General features: G+C 42.7%; 1 protein-coding gene across 1 annotated transcript in view; it reads left to right on the forward strand.

The window, feature by feature from the left end:
- kcnc3a (potassium voltage-gated channel, Shaw-related subfamily, member 3a) overlaps nucleotides 1-22,319 on the forward strand; it is a 163,279-nt gene that overhangs the window by 110,031 nt on the left and 30,929 nt on the right. The window contains exons 3-4 of the mRNA XM_060902107.1: nucleotides 9,779-10,748; nucleotides 18,732-18,917. Of these exons, the coding sequence (XP_060758090.1) occupies nucleotides 9,779-10,748; nucleotides 18,732-18,917 (1,156 nt within the window). The remainder of the gene's footprint in view (nucleotides 1-9,778; nucleotides 10,749-18,731; nucleotides 18,918-22,319) is intronic.

Raw genomic sequence — 22,319 nt, forward strand, 5'->3', positions numbered from 1 at the left:
CATAGAAACAATAACAGCGATAATTCAAACGAGTGTTTTAATATAAGTATGAAGTAAAAATATGATTTTATAGCTGAACTCTTGTCACCTTCTGTCCAATCACAACGCTGTGGTATAGAAACGGTTAATATTTATACCGTATCATACAACCCCGATTCCAAAAAAGTTGGGACAAAGTACAAATTGTAAACAAAAACGGAATGCAATAATTTACAAATCTCAAAAACTGATATTGTATTCACAATAGAACATAGACAACATATCAAATGTCGAAAGTGAGACATTTTGAAATTTCATGCCAAATATTGGCTCATTTGAAATTTCATGACAGCAACACATATCAAAAAAGTTGGGACAGGGGCAATAAGAGGCTGGAAAAGTTAAAGGTACAAAAAAGGAACAGCTGGAGGACCAAATTGCAACTCATTAGGTCAGTTGGCAATAGGTCATTAACATGACTGGGTATAAAAAGAGCATCTTGGAGTGGCAGCGGCTCTCAGAAGTAAAGATGGGAAGAGGATCACCAATCCCCCTAATTCTGCGCCGACAAATAGTGGAGCAATATCAGAAAGGAGTTCGACAGTGTAAAATTGCAAAGAGTTTGAACATATCATCATCTACAGTGCATAATATCATCAAAAGATTCAGAGAATCTGGAAGAATCTCTGTGCGTAAGGGTCAAGGCCGGAAAACCATACTGGGTGCCCGTGATCTTCGGGCCCTTAGACGGCACTGCATCACATACAGGCATGCTTCTGTATTGGAAATCACAAAATGGGCTCAGGAATATTTCCAGAGAACATTATCTGTGAACACAATTCACCGTGCCATCTGCCGTTGCCAGCTAAAACTCTATAGTTCAAAGAAGAAGCCGTATCTAAACATGATCCAGAAGCGCAGACGTCTTCTCTGGGCCAAGGCTCATTTAAAATGGACTGTGGCAAAGTGGAAAACTGTTCTGTGGTCAGACGAATCAAAATTTGAAGTTCTTTATGGAAATCAGGGACGCCGTGTCATTCGGACTAAAGAGGAGAAGGACGACCCAAGTTGTTATCAGCGTTCAGTTCAGAAGCCTGCATCTCTGATGGTATGGGGTTGCATTAGTGCGTGTGGCATGGGCAGCTTACACATCTGGAAAGACACCATCAATGCTGAAAGGTATATCCAGGTTCTAGAGCAACATATGCTCCCATCCAGACGACGTCTCTTTCAGGGAAGACCTTGCATTTTCCAACATGACAATGCCAAACCACATCCTGCATCAATTACAGCATCATGGCTGCGTAGAAGAAGGGTCCGGGTACTGAACTGGCCAGCCTGCAGTCCAGATCTTTCACACATAGAAAACATTTGGCACATCATACGACAAAAAAGACCTAAGACAGTTGAGCAACTAGAATCCTACATTAGACAAGAATGGGTTAACATTCCTATCCCTAAACTTGAGCAACTTGTCTCCTCAGTCCCCAGATGTTTACAGACTGTTGTAAAGAGAAAAGGGGATGTCTCACAGTGGGAAACATGGCCTTGTCCCAACTTTTTTGAGATGTGTTGTTGTCATGAAATTTAAAATCACCTAATTTTTCTCTTTAAATGATACATTTTCTCAGTTTAAACATTTGATATGTCATCTGTGTTCTATTCTGAATAAAATATGGAATTTTGAAACTTCCACATCATTGCATTCTGTTTTTATTTACAATTTGTACTTTGCCCCAACTTTTTTGGAATCGGGGTTGTATTATATTATCGAATTTTTGCTCCGTCTTCTATTTAACAGTTATTCCACGAAATCGAGTCGTACATGAGCCGATAGCTATAATCCGTGTACGACGAGATTGAGTGGAATAACACTTTTATTCGATCCACATTCACTGGATTTTGAGCAACGGAGCACTTTTGTTTTTATTTTTTTGCAAATTCGATCAATAAAAACTTTATACAAAACGTCCGACCGAATCATTTCCGCTTAGAATGTAAACAAACCAGCGAGGTGACAGGAGCAATTTGTGAAAAATGCGATAATAATAATAATAATTCTTGAAAAATAAAAAAAATACATTCTCACCATCAAATACTTTCTTTCTATATTTTGTTGTTTTGTTTTCGAGTAGTTTTTATTTCATCCTCGGTTGGTTCACAACACGCGCCGCCATTTTGTTTTTCTCTACTCACGGTATATGAGCTGATATCCTAGTAGTAGAGTAGCCAATCAGAGCATGCGATCGCTCATATCCAGTGAATGTGGATAGAATAATTTGCATGATCCGTTTGTTGTTCTGTTGTTGTTGTTGTTTACTTGTCCTGCGTCACCGCCTCTCCAGCTGCACTCAGAATCTACCCTGCTGTTTTCAGTCCGTGTCATATGGACACACCTGAACACCCTGTCGAAATGATTTATACAGCCGTTTTCCGAGCCACAGCCTGAGCGTTCATTTTAATGACGTGCGATGGATCTAGGATCTATCGTAAGAGGATCTGTCTGTTGAGTGTGTGTGAGTGAGTGAGTGTGTGTGTCTGCTGCAGTCGTGTTTGGAGGGAATGTTTAAACTTGCTGCAGCGATGCGGGTTGTGCTCTGACACCGAGACGAGGCTGCAGAGAAGCAGTGCTCACGCTAACACTTTCTCCTTCCTTTCACTGCTTCGTATTTGTGCGATTCGAAAAAATATATCCGTGTCCGGTCGTGCACGGCAATCTGGACGGGGTCTGCTGTTCACTTTTGCGCATCATTTTGCAGTTGCTCCGTAGCATCCTGTGCGTTTTCTCCTGTGTCTAGGAGAAAGTGATTAGAGAAGAGTATAGGGTCCAAGCCCAGAGGGTTCAAATTATACAGAATCTCTCAGGAGTCCAAATGAAAGTTCTGTGATGCTGCTCATCGTGTTAAGTCAAATCTCGTTTCAAAGCAAGCTTACGATACCCAGAATGTCTGTGAAGATTCTCAGTCATCCAGGTCATGGTAAACTGTGGGTGGTAAAAGAGAGCAACTGGACTTGCTTGAAGATTCTTGAAGACGTTTCACCTCTCATCCGAAAGGCTTCTTCAGTTCTGTCTGACTGGTAGGGAGCATCTGATAGGGAGCATAAATACCTGATGCTCCCTACAAGTCAGACAGAACTGAAGAAGCCTTTCGGATGAGAGGTGAAACGTCTTCAAGAATCTTCAAGCAAGTCCAGATACCCAGAATCCACGGGCGATTGCTCTAAGACAACGAGGGAGGCTCAGCCTCCTCTAAAAATGATGAACATCGTGTAGGATGAATTGCGCTAGGCTTATGTTATAGCCGACCTTATAACATTGCTATTTCAGATCCAGAATCATAGAAATATATGTGCTCAACCCAACTACAGTGCGAAATCATTCCGTTATAACTTTCCCCAGTTCGCCTAATGTGTGCGTGAGTTTTTCCCCCTCGTGACAGCGCGATGCAGCCCAGCCTCAGTGGATTAGGAGCTATGTGCTTGTCAATCTCAAAATGCAAGACGATTATTGGACAAATACTGCGAAAATGCCCGCCCACGGAGTCTCACGGACTCCCAGCCTCAGTGGACTTCAACGGCATTTGGGAGCGATGCGCTTTTCAATCTCAAAATGCAAAACGGTTATTGGACAAATACTGCAAAAACGCCCACCCACGGACTCCGAGCCTCACAGTGGGAGGGACATTGCAGTTTCCGCGAGGAGACTGGTGATTGGTGAAAGCGGACGGATATTTTCTTTGACTGACAGCTCGTTTCAACTATAGACAGGCAGCACAGTGTTGCCAGATTGGGGGGTTTCCTGCCCAATTGGGCGGTTTTAAGTGCATTTTGGCGGGTTTTGAACATATTTTGGGCTGGATAACGTCAGTAGTATCTGGCAACATCAGTTCAGTGCTGTGGTGTATTGTAAGAGATCGGCTTACATTTCGATTTCATTCATTACATACGGTTTCTACCAGCTTTTTTAGTTTGTATATATTTTCATTGTAAATGAAGTGTAAATATAGTGTTGTCAAGTTTGCTATCTTAGTTCCAGAAATTTCATTTATTTGAGTGACTGAACTTGAACTTGAGGGGGCTAGTCAGCTAGCAAGAAAGCTGCGCACGGAGGCCAAGCATTGCTGATTTAATTTTGGCGAAGCCATTTGCCAGTCTTCCTTTCGAGGAAAAAATTAAAATTAAAGAGCAGGGTAGACCAACGCCTCAAACTGACTTGGTGAAAAAGGTAGGGAATAATACTCGTTCCTTTCAGCTCTCCTGGTACGAGAAAGTGAATTGGCTAACAGCAAGTGACCCACATCAACAACAGTAAATAGGCTACTTTAGTAATATGTCATGGATGGACCAAAAATATAGAATCTATTTAAAATGTTTATGCTGAGTATATTATATTGGAATATATATTTCTCTGGATATGAATTAAACACAGCTACAATTTGGAAAACATTTTTAAACAAAAACACAGCCGAGGTCAATTTTTAAACAACATGCCACAATTTTAAAATATAAAATGTTAAAATATACCCCCCCAACACCACCATCATGTATATTGGACAGTAGGCTAATGGGCCAAAAGAACCTGTTATTTCACAGTTTGTGACCCTGCCAACAATCAGCCAGATCAGAGGCAAGAGTATGGGCAAAATTGATGTGTTTTTTCTTTTAAAATCTGGAAATATCGTAACCGACCAGCCTCCCCTGTTTGAAAGACTACCAGCCGCCACTGCCAGAATCTACAGTTGGCTGGTGTTGCTCTGATTGACAGGATGAAAGAGTAGGCCCCTCCCATCCAGACAGCACAGCCAATCTTGCTCCCTTGGACTGTTGCATCACCAGGATTTGAACTTGCAACAAACAGAAAAAAACCTGAGAGCTGAACTCCTCTGTATCCGCCAGGGGGCGGAGCTGATTTCAAGGCTGGAACTGTACCTTCACATGAAGGACATGAAATATAATTCCTGATTGTGCGTTGAAGGTATTTCCCAGAGAGACCGGCGCTAAAATATACTCGTGCACTTGCTAAGGGACCTCAGGGGCTCAGACGCACTTCCCTTTAAAGCCTGGCCTCCATTTCACTAATGGCGTTAAGGCCTTTCTCCTGAACCTTTAAATCTTTAAACACACTCATGCTCTCAGTGTTATGTGCAGCAGGGAGGTGTATTTAAACCAAAACCTGACAGGCGTACGCAAAGAAGTTTGAAAACTATGAACTCGCTCAATATGCACACGAGCTACAGAAGATTTAGAGCAGCGGTGTTAAATTCTCAAATTCGTCCCGGGCCACTTCAGCACTTGTATGAGCCCTCGAAGGGTCGTAAACTAAGGTTATCATTTTTAACAGAGTCTATTGTTAGCTCATCCGGCCGACAGGTGATGAGTTTATGCCATCATGTGTTGCCCGTCGTCCATCCGGCGTCATCCATATTCAGAGATGCCTACTAGTACGGATTGGCCGTATTTTGTATGGAAAAGTTACGTAAATACGATGTTACGGCAAACAGTGTTATTCTGTATGGAATTATTATAAAGTCTTAAAAAATTCCAGTGAGTTGTTTTTAAATGTCCAAGCGACTTTTTCAATCCATGCGTGATTCACGGCTAGGCTGTTTATTTTTACAACAACCACACATGCTGTGTGTGACATGCGCAGATTCCGCACATTTGTTCGCGCTATTTTCGATACGGTAGAATGGCCGTGCATTACACCCAGTCAAAAGGGCAATGGATACGCGCACTGCAAACTGTGTAGAACTGACATTAACATCACTCGTGGTGGTCGCGATGACTGCAGGCGGCATGTCAACTACAAAAAAAACATGTGGAGTATGCTGAAATGGCGAGTCAGGCGGAAAGTAAATCTGGGGGTATCCAGCAGTTTTTTACGAAATCTGTGGATGAAAAGACACGGAACGTGACCCGTGCTGAAGCGGTGATGGTTGACCTGTGCTTGGAGTTGAACTTGCCAATTAGTGCCATGAAATGTGAGTTAAACTTATTCAGTTTCTTTTTACATGTATGATTTTTATTCACTGAAATATCAAACACTGGCTGTACTTCTTTAATTCAAAGTCTTTTCAGTGTTGCAAGTACAAATGTACATGTAGTCTGATCAAAAACAGAATTTTATGATTAGTGCTGTTGGGATTGTGGCAAAAAATTGATCATTCCACTGTTTTAAATACAATTATAAATGTCATTTTATTCAATGTCTCTTCTGAAGCATTATGCTGAAGTATTTATATATTGGGACGTTAAGATAACAATCTCGGACTCTCTTTGGCATGAAATAAGAATTTTTTTTTTAATTTTATTAGAATCCGTTAACAGGTAGAACATTTTGCCAGGCAATATAATATAATACTTTTGAGGAGTTACATTCAATACCAATGATTGGTAGTCAACCGTAATGTCTGCAAACAGGGAACACTATTCTCATCTCATCATCTCTAGCCGCTTTATCCTTCTACAGGGTCGCAGGCAAGCTGGAGCCTATCCCAGCTGACTACGGGTGAAAGGCGGGGTACACCCTGGACAAGTCGCCAGGTCATCACAGGGCTGACACATAGACACAGACAACCATTCACACTCACATTCACACCTACGGTCAATTTAGAGTCACCAGTTAACCTAACCTGCATGTCTTTGGACTGTGGGGGAAACCGGAGCACCCGGAGGAAACCCACGCGGACACGGGGAGAACATGCAAACTCCGCACAGAAAGGCCCTCACCGGCCCCGGGGCTCGAACCCAGGACCTTCTTGCTGTGAGGCGACAGCGCTAACCACTACACCACCGTGCCACCCGGGAACACTATTGTATTTATAAAAATGTGATGTATTGTATGCTCTAGAAATTTGTTGAGTGGAAATTCAGTTGAGATGGCTGCTCGCGTTTTGTTTATTCAATTCACACAAAACAGTTCTTTTTAATAATTTAAATGTTAAACATATTGGTATATATAACTGTTTATAATGGAAATGCGCATAAATTAATGTTACTGAAAGTCATTCCAAAATACTGAAAAATGTTTTCAAGAATACTGAAATTCAAAATTTGGGGTAGGCATCTCTGCATATTTCACGAAAATCGCTTCTTCTCTCTCAATTCTTCACTGATTTTTATTCTTTTTGGCAGGAAGGTAGGTCTGCCTGGGGTGCATATAGCGTGTACCCAGATTTGCATAATTACAATTATTAATGAAGTTACGGACTAATTAAGCCTTAATTCAACAGCAGTTCAACAAAAATCACTTCTTCTCGTTCAATTCCTCGCCGTTTTGGATTCTTTCTGGCAAATAGATCAGTATTCCTAGCATGTATATACCGTAGCTTGTTTATAGTGTATATAGCTTGCAACATTTATTGGCCCACATTAGATTCTTCCTTCTGGACTAGACGGGGCCACAGTGAGCTACAACGTCATTGACGGTCTTGTTATCCACACAGGACACTTTTTCAATGGAATAAAAACACGTGCTCTATTCCCTTCTAGCGGGTTTCATTCATCTGGTTCGATAGCATGCAATATTGTTAGCATGTCGCTTTTCCTACGTGTATTACGTCACTCTACCCAACGGAGAATGAGCGTTGAATATGGTTTACGATATCGCGTGGTTGTCAAGACAACATGACATCACACGTTAGAGATGTAAAACCTCCGCACTAGCGAGCAACCGGGACAATTTGTGAACAAACATGGCCACCAGATTTGCTTTGTTAAATACAGATTTTGAAAGAGAAAGACACGTTGAACACCTGAAAGGAATGTATAATAATAATAATAATGGCTTTTTTTACTGGTATATCAGATATATTCCATTCAGCTACTCGTCTTCGACTCGTTCCTTCAATATCATGCTAGCTGAATGGAATATATTTGATATACCATGAAAGAAACCCAGCCAATATTATTTAAATATTATGAATATTCATGATGATGATGATGATGATGATGTGCTTGTAAGATTTCAGGTTTATGGCGTTCCGTATGCGGAGCTCGGGTGTATCTAGAGCAGGCCGCACACGTGGTGCGTAAAAAGTGACGTTGGGCGCCTCGTCAGAGTTTTGAGGCCTAGATGAGATGAGATGAGATGAGATGGGCTCTTCAAAAATGAGTTCATGCTAATCGGATTGGGGAATTGGTTTATTCTCTCAGGACGCCCCGAGTCCTTCATTTTCACTGCTGCTCGTCCCGTCACCAGGGGATTGACCTGACTGCTGCTATTTGAGAAACGTCCTTAAAGATGGGACTTTTTAGGTGCTTCGGTTAAACGCGTCAATTTTTATTTAATTGTGTGTGTGTGCGTGTGTGTGTAATTGGATACTTGGACAGTCAGAGACAATAAGATTATATGGATTTCAGGTGAAGGGAAGAGATAAAAGACCGGGACATGCTCACACCAGCTGATCGATGCCCATCCCTCTGCATTAGAGTCTGATATGACATCTCTGATTTCAGAACAATGGCACTGCACCGCATTCGTCTAAAACACACTGCGAGAACTCTCTCTCTCTCTCTCGTCCTCTCTGTCTCTCTTTCTCTCTCTCTCTCTGTTCATCTCTCACCATCTGTCTTTCTCCTGTCATAACCGTTTTAAACAACTTAACCTCGAAACCTTTTTTCTTTCATCATGCCCCCATTTGAAAATGCGCCTTTTGTAGCTCCGCCTCCTTCTCTTCCCTCCCTTCCCGTCCCCTTCTCTTTCGTTGTCTCAGTGCAGGGGCATTTTATGACTCATGACACTCTCTCTCTCTCTCTCTCTCTCTCTCTCTCTCTCTCTCTCATTTACTGATTGTGGTATCTGGCGCCCCCTGTTGGCAGCACAATGCTACTTTTCTCTTTTTCTGTTTCCTCTGCAGTAAAGCTCTTCATAAAGATCCACTTACAGACAATTCTTATCAAGTTTGAGATCCGACACCATCCACCTTTTATCTGTACTGGTTGGCCTTTTTATTTAAAGCTGTACCGCCTTTCAGATTTTTCAAGTGTAGGTCATAAAAAGAATTTTCGCTGACACCCAATTATTTTTGTTTAGTGACTGAAAGCTACTGAATTAAGATCACAGACTTCCAATTTTATTAGTTTTTTTTAAACTAGAACAATGAATGAATTTATCTCCACGTGGTTCTAAATTCTCCGCTATTTTTTCCTGCTTCACCATGACCCAGTTCAAGATACTACGTCATGCATCACGTGGTGGGCTTTCCCTGTTCACGCAAGGCATTGTGGGATACAAATTTGAAACGGGAGAGAAAAATGGAGGGTGTGAGTGTGCGAATGAAACGTGAAAGACCGACTACAGTGACGGAAAGAAAGCGAGAAGAAAAGACGTTATGTTATATACGAAGGAAAGGAAACGCAGGACCAAACTAATAAATATCGGCGCTCAGCGAGCACCTCGGTGTGATCAGCTGTTCGTTTAGCGACAGAATGATGGAACTGTCAGTGCACGCTCAAAGGGAAACCTGCGCATGCGCACATGGACTTCCTCTGTCTGCTTGACTGCGCGAAGCAAGCGATTTCATGCACATTATTTGCTTTAATCCTCTCAAATTAAGTAACTTCCCAGCCACAGAATGGCCTGATATTTTGTGAGATATTACAGAAATAAACATACATCACAATCACCACATTTCAGAAGGAACTAAATTTCACCGATTTTATGAAATCGAAAGGCCGTCTAGCTTTAATACAACTAGTTGCTTTGTAGAGTTCTTCATGACTATGACATCGTCTACTGTTTCACTTATCGACATGATCATGTTCTTGTCTCTCTCTCTCTCTCTTTCTGAATCTTTAGTACGTGGCGTTCGGATCCCTCTTCTTCATCCTTATCTCCATCTCGACGTTCTGCCTGGAGACGCACGAGGCGTTCAACACCATCCGCAACCGTACAGAGAATGTGACGGTGGACAACATGACGCGTGAGGAAGTGGTGTTCGAGATGGTGACGGACAACTGGCTGACGTACGTGGAAGGCGTGTGCGTCATATGGTTCACCATCGAGGTGTTCACGCGTGTCATCTTCTGCCCTGACAAGGTCGAGTTCTTCAAGAGCTCGCTCAACATCATTGACTTCGTGGCCATCCTGCCCTTCTACCTGGAGGTGGCGCTCAGCGGCCTGTCATCCAAGGCTGCCAAGGATGTCTTGGGCTTCTTGCGTGTCGTCCGCTTCGTCCGGATTTTGAGGATCTTCAAGCTCACGCGCCATTTTGTCGGGCTCCGTGTGCTGGGCCACACCCTGCGTGCCAGCACCAACGAGTTCCTGCTCCTAATCATCTTCCTGGCGCTCGGGGTGCTCATCTTCGCCACCATGATTTACTACGCTGAGAGAATCGGCGCTGACCCCGGGGACCCCACGGCCACCGCGCACACCTCGTTCAAGAACATCCCTATCGGCTTCTGGTGGGCCGTGGTCACCATGACTACGCTGGGCTACGGTGACATGTACCCGGAGACATGGTCGGGCATGTTGGTCGGCGCTCTGTGCGCCCTGGCTGGCGTGCTGACCATCGCCATGCCCGTGCCCGTCATCGTCAACAACTTCGGCATGTACTACTCGCTGGCCATGGCCAAGCAGAAGCTGCCCAAGAAGAAGAATAAACACATCCCACGAGCCCCGCAGCCCGGCTCGCCCAATTACTGCAAGCCTGACGCTCTCGCCATGGCCACTGCCTCGCCGCACAGGATCATGGGTAACGTGCTGGGCGGCAGCATAGCAGGGGACTGCCCCCTGGCGCAGGAAGAGATCATCGAGATCAACAGAGCAGGTGCGTGTGTGTGTGTGTGTTTTCATAAGGTCCCATTGTGTCAGATATACCACATCCATCTCAGTGTTACAGAACTGAACCCAGTGGCCATTAGTTCTCATCCTCAAGGGACGCAGGAGTACTTACTGGAGTTTTCCCATCACACACTCACTCTCTTCAAATCACACACACTTGTGCACTCACTCAGACGCATGCTGAGGTTTTTTTGAGGTTAGAAGGCAGATTGGCTCGAAAGAGGAGAGAAATATAAATAAGCGTATCGTACAGACGATAAAGATGATGAACTGTGCATCTTCAGGACTTCAGATTCTAAATGAAAAACAGATTCTAAGCTTTTACTACTCATGTAGTGGTTAAGCAGTGTGTGTGTGTGTGTTTATATACTACTGAGGACCAAATGTCCACACAAGGATAGTAAAATCTGACAATTTCGACCTTGTGAGGACATTTGAGCGGTCCCCACAAGGAAATTGTTGTTGTGTTTATTTTTTAAACAGAAATAAAAAAAAAAAGAGCCAAAATGTTTCCTTTTCATTACTGAGGTTAAGGTAGGGCTGCGTACCGGTACTGTGTACCGGTACTGTACCGTGAAAATCGATTCGGTACAGGTCCAAAATACCGGATCATGAAGTACCGGTACTGTACCGATATAAATTTACACCAAGTATCTGCTTATTTTGTGACTGAAGATGCGTAAATCCTACCACAAAGACGAAAATTTAGCCCTGGAAAAGACGTAAAATGCCGCGCTGAAACTTGAAATCAGAGCCATCTTTGATTTGAGATCCTCTCGCCACAGTCTCACGAGACATTGCGAGAGCTTGGCTGATCCAGCGTTCTGATTGGTCAAAAAGACTCAAAAGCAGGTCAGCCATTTTTCCTTTGCTGGCATTGGCGGCCTTTGTTGCTTTGTGTAATTTTGCCACGTAAGTTAAAGGCCGCGGACTGCGCGTAGTCTGTAGTACTCTAGTGTAGTCACTTCTCGCTGTGAGACAACTTATGACTTTTTGTCCCAAGTTAACTATAGGGTGACTGAGAAGTGAGATAGGAAACCTAGTTATGTTCGGTTTTCTTTGAATAAAGATACTGACAAGTTGTCAACAGTTTATTAATATTTCTGTCATTATTGAAGAAGTTCAGAAGAATTTGTCAAATTGTTCAGGTACAGGTACAGGTCCGGACCTGTACCTAAACCTCTGTACTGGTACCTGTACCTGATGTTACGTTTAGGTACGCAGCCCTAGGTTAAGGTGAGGGTGAGATTTAGGTGCAGCACAGCTTTAATTAACTACAATAATAATTATGTCAATGGAAGGTCCTCATAAGTATGGTGAAACAAACGTGTGTTTTATATACTACTGAGGACCAAATTTCCCCACAAGGATAGTAAAATCTGACAATTTCAATCTTCTGGGAACATTTGGATGGTCCCCAAAAGGAAATTCTTGTTGTTGTTGTTGTTGTGTTTTCTTTTTTTAATACCACCAGGACCAAATGTCCACACAAGGATAGTAAAATCTGACAATTTCGGCCTTGTGGGGACATTTGGATGGTCCCCACAAGGAATGTTTTTTTTTTTTTTAAACAAAAATTTTTAAAAAGAGCCAAAAAGTTTCCTTTTCATTACTGAGGTTAAGGTGAGGGTGAGATTTAGGTGCAGCACAGCTTTAATTAACTACAATAATAATTATGTCAATGGAAGGTCCTCATAAGTATAGTGAGACAAAGTGTGTGTGTGTGTGCTCGTCATGATCACTTCTGGAATTTGATAAAATTTCAGTCGCTGAATGGATGCATGCATGATCTGTCAAGAATAAACCTCGACTGGTTTATTCTTGACAGATCATGCATGCATCCATTCAGCGTGTTGGGTGTGTTGATCCAGGAAAATAAACAACAACAGGGTGCGGTGAAATCGAGTTACTGTTCCCACACTGACGTTGATTATTTTCCTGCAACAGCGCGTCCCAACATGTTTTATTCCGCTTATACGACAGCAAATTTCCAGTACTAGCATTTGTTTTTATTCTATTCACATTCACTGGATATGAGCAGTTGCGCACTCTGATTGGCTGCTCTACTACTAGGATATCAGCTCATATATCAGCTTGTGAGTAGAGAAAAACAAACGTGGGTGCGTGTTGCTGAACCAACCGAGTACGAAATAAAAAAACTCGAAAACAAAACCCCAAAAAATACGCCTCGTCAGCTGTCAGCTCACGTATGACTCGATTTCGTGGAATAACTGTTAATTATTACGCTATTGCGCCCTCTGCTGTCTAAACAACACAATTACACTGAACAAAACCTAAGTGATTACACAGCCTGATAATTAATAATTGCGATTCTTTTTTTTTTTCCATTGATTCAAATTGTCATAAATTTGTATCGTGTCTTATCCTCGCGCGATATATCGTTACACGCCTGCCATCTGTGTTCCTCTGGAAACCTGCAAGTAGAATTTTCTCCAGGAAACTTACATTCACTGAAGTCTTGTCTCATGACACTGGAATCGAGTATGCGGCCCTGAAGGCGGCTCTGGAGAACCGTGATGTCTGGAATGAGGTTGTGCAGGGACTGAACCCGACCCCCTTGACATCGACTGATGATGATGATGAATTGTTGTTGGTTATTAAGAAAATGATACCAGGATACAAAAGGAATATTTAAGTTGATAAAGGATAGGAAAATAAAGGTTGCAATTTTTTTTTGGTAATAAAATTTTCTTAATGTAATTAAAAAAAAAAAAATATCACAGCGAAATAGAATCGTGAACCCGATATTGTGAATCGACTCGAATCGTGAATTCGGTGAATCGTTACATGACTAGCAGACAGATGCATGACTGAAGCTGAATGAACAAACGCTGTCATACATCACCGCACCAACGCACGCTAGGCTCAACGGTTAAAGTGCCATTCCACCATTGGATGTATTCTTTGGCATAAAATATAATATATTTTATGACAACATGACTAGACAGAGAAATCTTTTAGCTTCAAAATGATATATCAAACATAATTTTTTGACAACGACAAGTAGATTAATTTTGCGACCAAAGTCACCTACCCTTTTAATTTCCACGCGGTAGTGAAACGTGACGTCATCGGCAGGTTCCCCTTCTTGTGTACCACGTCACGTGTGACGTGGCACAGATTATCAGCAATGGCGGATAAAACGCGATTTCCACTTGTCGATTGCTGTGCCGATATTCACCATCGACCGTCTCCTTTGGGCATCACTTTCTATTTTCTTTCGCTTCTTTTCCGAAGCTGACAATCGCGTTCTATCCGCCATTGCTGATAATCTGTGCCACGTCACACGTGACGTGGTACACAAGAAGGGGAACCTGCCGATGACATCACGTTTCACTACCGTGCGGAAATTAAAAGGGTAGGTGACTTTGGTCGCAAAATTAATATACTTGTCGTCAAAAAATTATGTTTGATATATCATTTTGAAGCTAAAAGATTTCTCTGTCTAGTCATGTTGTCATGAAATATATTGTATTTTATGCCAAAAAAATACATCCAATGGTGGAATGGCACTTTAAGGCTCTGGGTTACTGATCTGAAGGTCAAGGGTTCAAACACTGACAAGCTGTCACTGTTGGCCCCTTGATCAAGGCCCTTACAAACCCCCTTCTGCTCCAGGAGCACTGTGTGATAGACCCCCTTGTTGTAAGTTGCTCTGGATAAGAGCGTCTGCTAAATGCTTGTAATGTAATGATAGGATACACACCTCTGTGTTCCAGCCCTAATGCCGTGTGTGTGATATTTATATTTGGCATGCATGTATGCACCATGCTTCATTACTCTTTCTTCTCTTTCCCTGTTTCTATCTCTCCGTGCCGTCCCTGTGGTTTATTTCCGTAAATGGTTGCACGATGAGATTTGATTTGACGGCTGTCTCGGGAGGTTATAAGGACATGTTCCTGTGCAGCTTGTCTCTCTGGACGTCGTGTGTTTCTCACACCGGCACTGTAGTGAGTGTACGTGATTAAAAAAAAGAAAGAAAACGTTGCTTATTTTTACATACAAGATACAGTTAGACCCATGATGCAGACGAGGATCGTTGCTTGTGTGTCATTGTGAGGTCTGCACTGTTGCTCCTCTGCAGTTATTATACCATGTGACTATGATATTCCTCTGCCACCCCCCCCCCCCCCCACACAAACACTTCCTGTTCGTATAGCTCCGTTATCCGCTCCTTTTCATTTTTGTTCTCTGCTGGCTGAAAGGCCCGAAGGTGGATTATGTCGTGGCGATTTCCCTCCATCTGTCCTGGGTAGGGTGCTCACCTTCTGAAATCAACTCATCTCACAATTTTTGGACAAATTCCACGAAACTTGGCAGGATTCTTTGTAATACGTCGGTAATACGCATATTGTGATTTCGATAAATTCGGACACATTTTACCAGAGTTACAGCCCTTGATTTACAAAATTATACAACCCCGATTCCAAAAAAGTTGGGACAAAGTACAAATTGTAAATAAAAATGGAATGCAATAATTTACAAATCTCAAACTGATATTGTATTCACAACAGAACATAGACAACGTATCAAACGTCGAAAGTGAGACATTTTGAAATTTCATGCCAAATATTGGCTCATTTGAAATTTCATGACAGCAACACATCTCAAAAAAGTTGGGACAGGGGCAATAAGAGGCTGGAAAAGTTAAAGGTACAAAAAAGGAACAGCTGGAGGACCAAATTGCAACTCATTAGGTCAATTGGCAATATGTCATTAACATGACTGGGTATAAAAAGAGCATCTTGGAGTGGCAGCGGCTCTCAGAAGTAAAGATGGGAAGAGGATCACCAATCCCCCTAATTCTGCACCGACAAATAGTGGAGCGATATCAGAAAGGAGTTCGACAGTGTAAAATTGCAAAGAGTTTGAACATATCATCATCTACAGTGCATAATATCATCAAAAGATTCAGAGAATCTGGAAGAATCTCTGTGCGTAAGGGTCAAGGCCGGAAAACCATACTGGGTGCCCGTGATCTTCGGGCCCTTAGACGGCACTGCATCGCATACAGGCATGCTTCTGTATTGGAAATCACAAAATGGGCTCAGGAATATTTCCAGAGAACATTATCTGTGAACACAATTCACCGTGCCATCCGCCGTTGCCAGCTAAAACTCTATAGTTCAAAGAAGAATCCGTATCTAAACATGATCCAGAAGCGCAGACGTCTTCTCTGGGCCAAGGCTCATTTAAAATGGACTGTGGCAAAGTGGAAAACTGTTCTGTGGTCAGACGAATCAAAATTTGAAGTTCTTTATGGAAATCGGGGACGCCGTGTCATTCGGACTAAAGAGGAGAAGGACGACCCGAGTTGTTATCAGCGCTCAGTTCAGAAGCCTGCATCTCTGATGGTATGGGGTTGCATTAGTGCGTGTGGCGTGGGCAGCTTACACATCTGGAAAGACACCATCAATGCTGAAAGGTTATTGTCATTTTGTTCAATTCGGTCGCATTTTACAAGAGTTGCCAGTGGGGGATATTGTGCTCTCAGAGCACTCTTGTTGTACTAAACGGTCCTTAATAAATATGCAAATTGTGAAGTATAAATGGATGCCAAGAGTAAATTAATCCAACAGAAGGGCAAATGTTACATTTGCACAAATCTCTTTCCATCATTTGAATACATAATAAAATGTCTAGGACTTTAAAATTTCACATAATTATGTCTCTGTGATTCAGTGAGTGTTTTATCCTGACCTGGAGACTATCCCATTGGACAACTGGATGTGTGTGTGTGTGTGTGTGTGTGTGTGTGTGTGTGTGTGTGTGTGTGTGTGTGTGTGTGTGTTGGGAGGGTGCCTGACCAGGATAAAGTGCTAACTGAAAATGAATGAATGAATGAATGAATGAACATTAGTGTTCTGTTCTTCATTTGTAACCACGTGACCGAAACTACTTGCGTCATTGACCGCCACCATGTTGGAGGACGTACAATCAAACAGTAAGGTGTCTCTGTAAACAGCGTTCCAAGTGATAACATAACTTATTTGACTTATTATAACTCACTGGATGGGCTTTCCAAGAAATGGTACCAAGCCTACAAATCAATGGAGGCTTATAATTTTTACATCTCTGGCTGGGTGAACACTTTGCAACTGAAAACACACACTCTATAACATATTTAGTACTAAAAGAGCCCTCACCGGCCGAGGAGGCTGCAGTATTTGAGGAAGTGGATTGATATGAATTTTGTTTGATTGACTCTGTGGTTTGACTCGTTTGGGAAGATTCTTCAATAATTTTGCATTTCTTTCTGCGCTCTGTAAGCCTCGTATTTCGAGCTACTGCTTTAGTACCATCTTTGATTTTGTTGCGGCCCGTATTTGGTGTCGGAGCCCAGTCTGGATCCGTAAAATTATAGAGATCAGCTGGTTTCCTAAAAGGGGAACTGAAGTCATTTTTAAACTTGCTTTATTTCTTAATTAACGCGTTATTCAATTACGTTTTCGGTTTTAGTAACCTTATATCGTGACTCATATTGGCAACTAATTGCAATTAAATATTATACTTATCGGCCTGTTCGGTTTTTAGCCGTGTTGAATTGAGTTCGTTTGGCAGGCGTCGCTTATCCGCGTGATCTTCACGAGACTTGTGCAAAACTTTGAAACGTCAAGTGTCAGCCAGGTGTCAGTGCCGCCATTTTGAAAACTGTTTTCCAAACGAAATATTGCACAAAAACGAGTTTAAATGACGATTACTGCCGACTTTTTTCAAACTTTCCTGATTGCTATCAAAACAAACAAAACTTCCGGCTTGATTACATCAGCATTCGAAAGAGGCCGCGCGCGTCTTTTGACAACGTTGGCAGATGTCGGTCACTTTGATTTCCGCTGTACGTTTTACTCCCGTCCTACAATTTCTCGCACAGGTCTCAACAAATCTTGTTTACGGCCATCGCTTTGACATATGGACTGATATATTACAGAGCATATTTCAAACACTCGTAACTTGCTATCGCAGCGACAAAATAGCGATGCATTCCGATATTTAATAAAATGAGATAAATAGAATTTTGATAATAAAAAATTTGCCTTCAGTTCTCCTTTAATGGAAAGAAAAAGCAAAATAAAAGCAGGGTCATCAAAAATTATATAGATACAGCTCTTTTTAAAATGAAATAATCATAGAAGCCTTTGATTGTTGGCTCACATACTTGATGATCACGGCGAGTTTCTGCACAGCCAGGCTATTAAACGATCCAAAAGTTCTTATATATTGTGATCTTTCATTAATAACTAGTTCATAACACTTACCGTTGATAAAACGTTCACTGCAGACTTGTGTGGTTTGTGCTTTCTCATCGCTAAGATCAGCCCGGTTTATGTTGGATGGTCAGTGACGTCTACGCTCCGTGGACAACTCTCTTGTTTTTTCTCCTTGATTATTTATAATTGCTGGAATTCTAAAGAACTTATGAGTCCCCTTGTCTCGAATAGAGTTGTACCCGCATCCAGTTACAGCACAAAGAGCATAAAGGCATAGCGAAGAAACAAAAGGAATTCTTGAGCGTAACAACCTCTCGAGGATATCTTCTATCGTAAATGTGCGCCACGTGAGTTTGTGTATATCCTCCAACATGGCCCACTTCCGGTTCAAAGCCTCATGCATAATTAGCTATGACATCACGTGCAAACGAAGAATATGCTAGCTATTAATCGTTCTCAAAATGTTAGTTTGTATTAGCTTTGCGTATGGTAGCTACAGTTAGCTTTCTATACATCAACGAGTATTAGGACTCTATGTTGGCTAGCATTAGCTTCCTGTATGTTTGTTAGCGTTAGCAATCTGTATGTTGACTAGCATTAGGTCTCCAGCAAGGTAGCTTTATTTTTTTTTGTTGCCAGTATAGTGTGTGTGTGTGTGTGTGTGTGTGTGTGTGTGTGTGTGTGTGTGTGTTTTATCCCTTTTCTGACTCCGGTCCTGTATTTGTCTTTGTGTGTGATAGACTCGAAGCAGAACGGGGATGCGGCTAACGCAGCCCTGGCTAACGAGGACTGCCCCACAATAGATCAGGTGCTGGGGCCGGACGACCGGAGTCCAGCAACAGGGACTGGGCGCTACCCGCACGACCGCGCCTGCTTCCTGCTCAGTGCCGGCGAGTTCCGCACCACCGACAGCAATGTCAGGAAAGGTACGCACCACACACACACATACAAACACACAGACACACACACACACACACAACCACTTACAGCACATGTTCTAGACTGCAATGCAGGTAAGGTAAATTGCATGACTAAGCGTGAACAAAACACACACACACACACACACATAGATACACAATCTACCACAGAAGAATTTCAGAAAACACAGATAATTTAATCATACATGATGATAAAATATACAGCACAGATTATACAGTGTCTTGCAAAAGTATTCACCCCCTTCACATTTTTTGACATTTCCACCTGGAAATGGATTTGATCAGGATTTTGATTTACACAGTATGTCTTTTTTTTTTCTTTACATTTAAAAATAATAAAGCAGACGTGTTGGTGTTGTGTAATTATTCAGCCCACAGTTTCAGTACTAGATTTTTTCTTGGACATCCCTTTGGTTTTCTTGATGCTGCAACATTTACATTTTTTATTTATTATTAATAGTTTTACTCACATTACAGTGTAATGAATTTTGTGACATCGTTCCTATTAAATCCATTTGTAACACTACAAAATTTGGAAATGTTTTAAGGGGGGCACTTACTTATGCAAGATTCTGTATTACTGTACACACCTTGCAATATAAATATCATGATAAGATTAAAGCCACAGTCGTCCGGCCCTGACCTTCCCTCCTCTCCTCACTTCCACAGTCACCCCACTTCACATTCAACCCCAATCATCCACTTATTAACATAACCCCACCCCCTCATACAGATCACCCAATCATTAGCATGGCCCCACCCACCCCCCACACACATACACGTTCCTGTTCATCAGATCTCATTTTGAACAGGAGGTTATTCTCACACGTAAGAAACCTGGAGCTACAGTGCAGTGTGTGTTGATTGAAGGTTAGTCATTTACAGTAAATGTATTCTGAGGGAATCGATCAGACTGAATCGATCAGACTGAATCGATCAGACTGAATTGATCAGACTGAATCGATCAGACTGAATTGATCAGACTGAATCGATCAGACTGTAGTGTGTGGTGTTTAAAGCCAGCATGGAATCAGTCAGGATTAAAACAGACACTGAGCTGAACATCACGAGTCTCTTTTAATTCTTTACTTTACACAAAACACACATTCAGACTCTTCAGTGCTATCTGTCTGTCTGTCCATCTTGCTGTCTGTCTGTCCATCTCGCTGTCTATCTGTCTGTCTGTCTGTCTTTCCATCTTGCTGTCTGTCTGTCTGTTTGTCCTTCTTGCTGTCTGTCTGTCCATTTGGCTGTCTGGCTGTCCATCTGGCTGGCTGTCTGCCTGTCTGTCCATCTGTCTGTCTGTCTGTCTGTCTGTCTGTCCATCTCACTGTCTGTCTGTCCATCTCGTTGTCTGTCTCTCTGTCTGTCCATCTTGCCATCTGTCTGTCTGACTCTCTGTCTGTCCATCTCATTGTCTGTCTGTCTGTCCATCTGTCTGTCTCGCTGTCTGTCCATTTTGCTGTCCGTCCAGCTTGCTGTCTGTCTGTCCATCCATCTCGCTGTCTGTTCATTTTGCTGTCTGTCCGTCTCGCTGTCTGTCTATCCGTCTCGCTGTCTGTCCATCTCGCTGTCTGTCTGCCTCTGTCCATCTCTCTGTCCATCTGTCTATCTGTCCATCTGTCTGTCCATCTCTCTGTCTGTTTGTCTGTCTTTCTGTCCATCTCTCTGTCTGTCTGTCCATCTGTCCTTTTGTCTGTCTGTCCATCCATCTACCTGTCTATCTGTCTGTCTGTGTATCTGAATATCTGTCTACCTATCTGTGTATCTGTCTGTCTGTCTTTCTGTCTGCCTGTCTGTGTATCTCAATATCTGTATATGTCAACAGGCTGGCAGCCAGACAGAAAGACAGACAGACAGATATATAAAGACAAATGAACAGACAGACAGACAGATATTCAGATGCACTGACAGACAGGCAGACAGACAAACAAACAGACTGAGTGACTTATAGACAGACAGATAGACAGATTTATCTGTCTGTGCTGTCTGTCTGTCTATCTGTATGTCTGTTCATCTGTCTGTCTGTCTGTGTATCATTCAGGGGTGAGTGTCCCAAAAGCATTGTAGCACAAAGATCCATCGTTAAATGGTAGAGTGAGCATCACGATGAACACACTCTCTCTCTCTCTCTCTCTCTCTCTCTCTCTCTCTCTCTCTCTCTCTCCTAGTTAAGATGCTCTTAGGGTTAAGATGCTTTTGGGAAACCCAGCCCTGGTTGTCTGTCTGTCTCTCTGTTACCCCTTTTCCACCAAATCAGTTCCAGGGCTGGTTCGGGGCCAGTGCTTAGTTTGGAACCGGGTTTTCTGTTTCCATTGAAAAAGAGCTGGCTCTGGGCCAGAAAAAACCGGTTCCAAGGTAGCACCAGCTCTTTGCTGGGCCAGAGGAAAGAACTGCTTATGTCAGCGGGGGGGTGGGGAGGGGTGGAGTTGTTAAGACCAACAACAATAGCAAGACCGCGAGAGGGCACCATTTTTAAATAAGAGACGAGATATCATGGATGCAGTAAAGCAGCAGTCATTCATTATTGTTGTTGTTGTTGCTGCTTCTTCTTCTTCGTGTTGTTGTTGCTTTGATGTTCGCGCCAAGGTTTTTGCAAATGCAGCGACGTAACTGACGTATACAGCGACATAGTGACGTGGCTCCCCTTAGCACCGCGAGCTATGGAAAAGCAAACTGGTTCTCAGCTGGTTCGCAAGTTGAATGAGTTGTGAACCAGCACCAGCACTGGCCCCAAACCAGCCCTGGAACTGATTTGGTGGGAAAGGGGTATGTCTCACTCTGGATTCTCTTGTCATTCATTAATTTATGATTTTATTCTCTCTCCACTCTTCCTCCCTCAAATGTTCTCTACCTGACTATTTTTTTTTCCGTGTGGACTGATTCCCTTCATCTTTCCCTCCACATGTCCTCCACTTTCTCCCTCTTCACACCGTACCTCTCCTCGCATCACCAATCTCTCCATTTTGGTCTGCATGCCCCATCACTGCCCTCTCAATGAACCCTGACCTCACTGACCCCGAACGACCTTTTACACCCCTCCACTCCCACACCTTTATATTGAAAAAAAATGTAAATAAATTTAAAAACCCCAAACTACTAGAAGCTGCGGCCGCCGGTGCCGCCTCCCTCCTGGGAGAGGAATGGTTCACGCCGGATGGGCCTCTGCTACAGCAGGACCTTAACGCAAACTCCGCCTCCTCCTGGATCAAACCATAGCGGCACAGAGGTAACAATCTGATACGCTGCTGTGCAGAGAAATGAACTATTTAGGAAAAAATTACTCATCAACTTCATTAAACACATTCAGATACACACACACACACACACACACACACACACTCATTGATGCCATAATGTTTGCATGATTGTAAAAATGGTTGTTCTTGT

This window comes from Neoarius graeffei, chromosome 20 (genome assembly GCF_027579695.1).
Source record: "Neoarius graeffei isolate fNeoGra1 chromosome 20, fNeoGra1.pri, whole genome shotgun sequence".
Classification (NCBI taxonomy): Eukaryota; Metazoa; Chordata; class Actinopteri; order Siluriformes; family Ariidae; genus Neoarius; species Neoarius graeffei.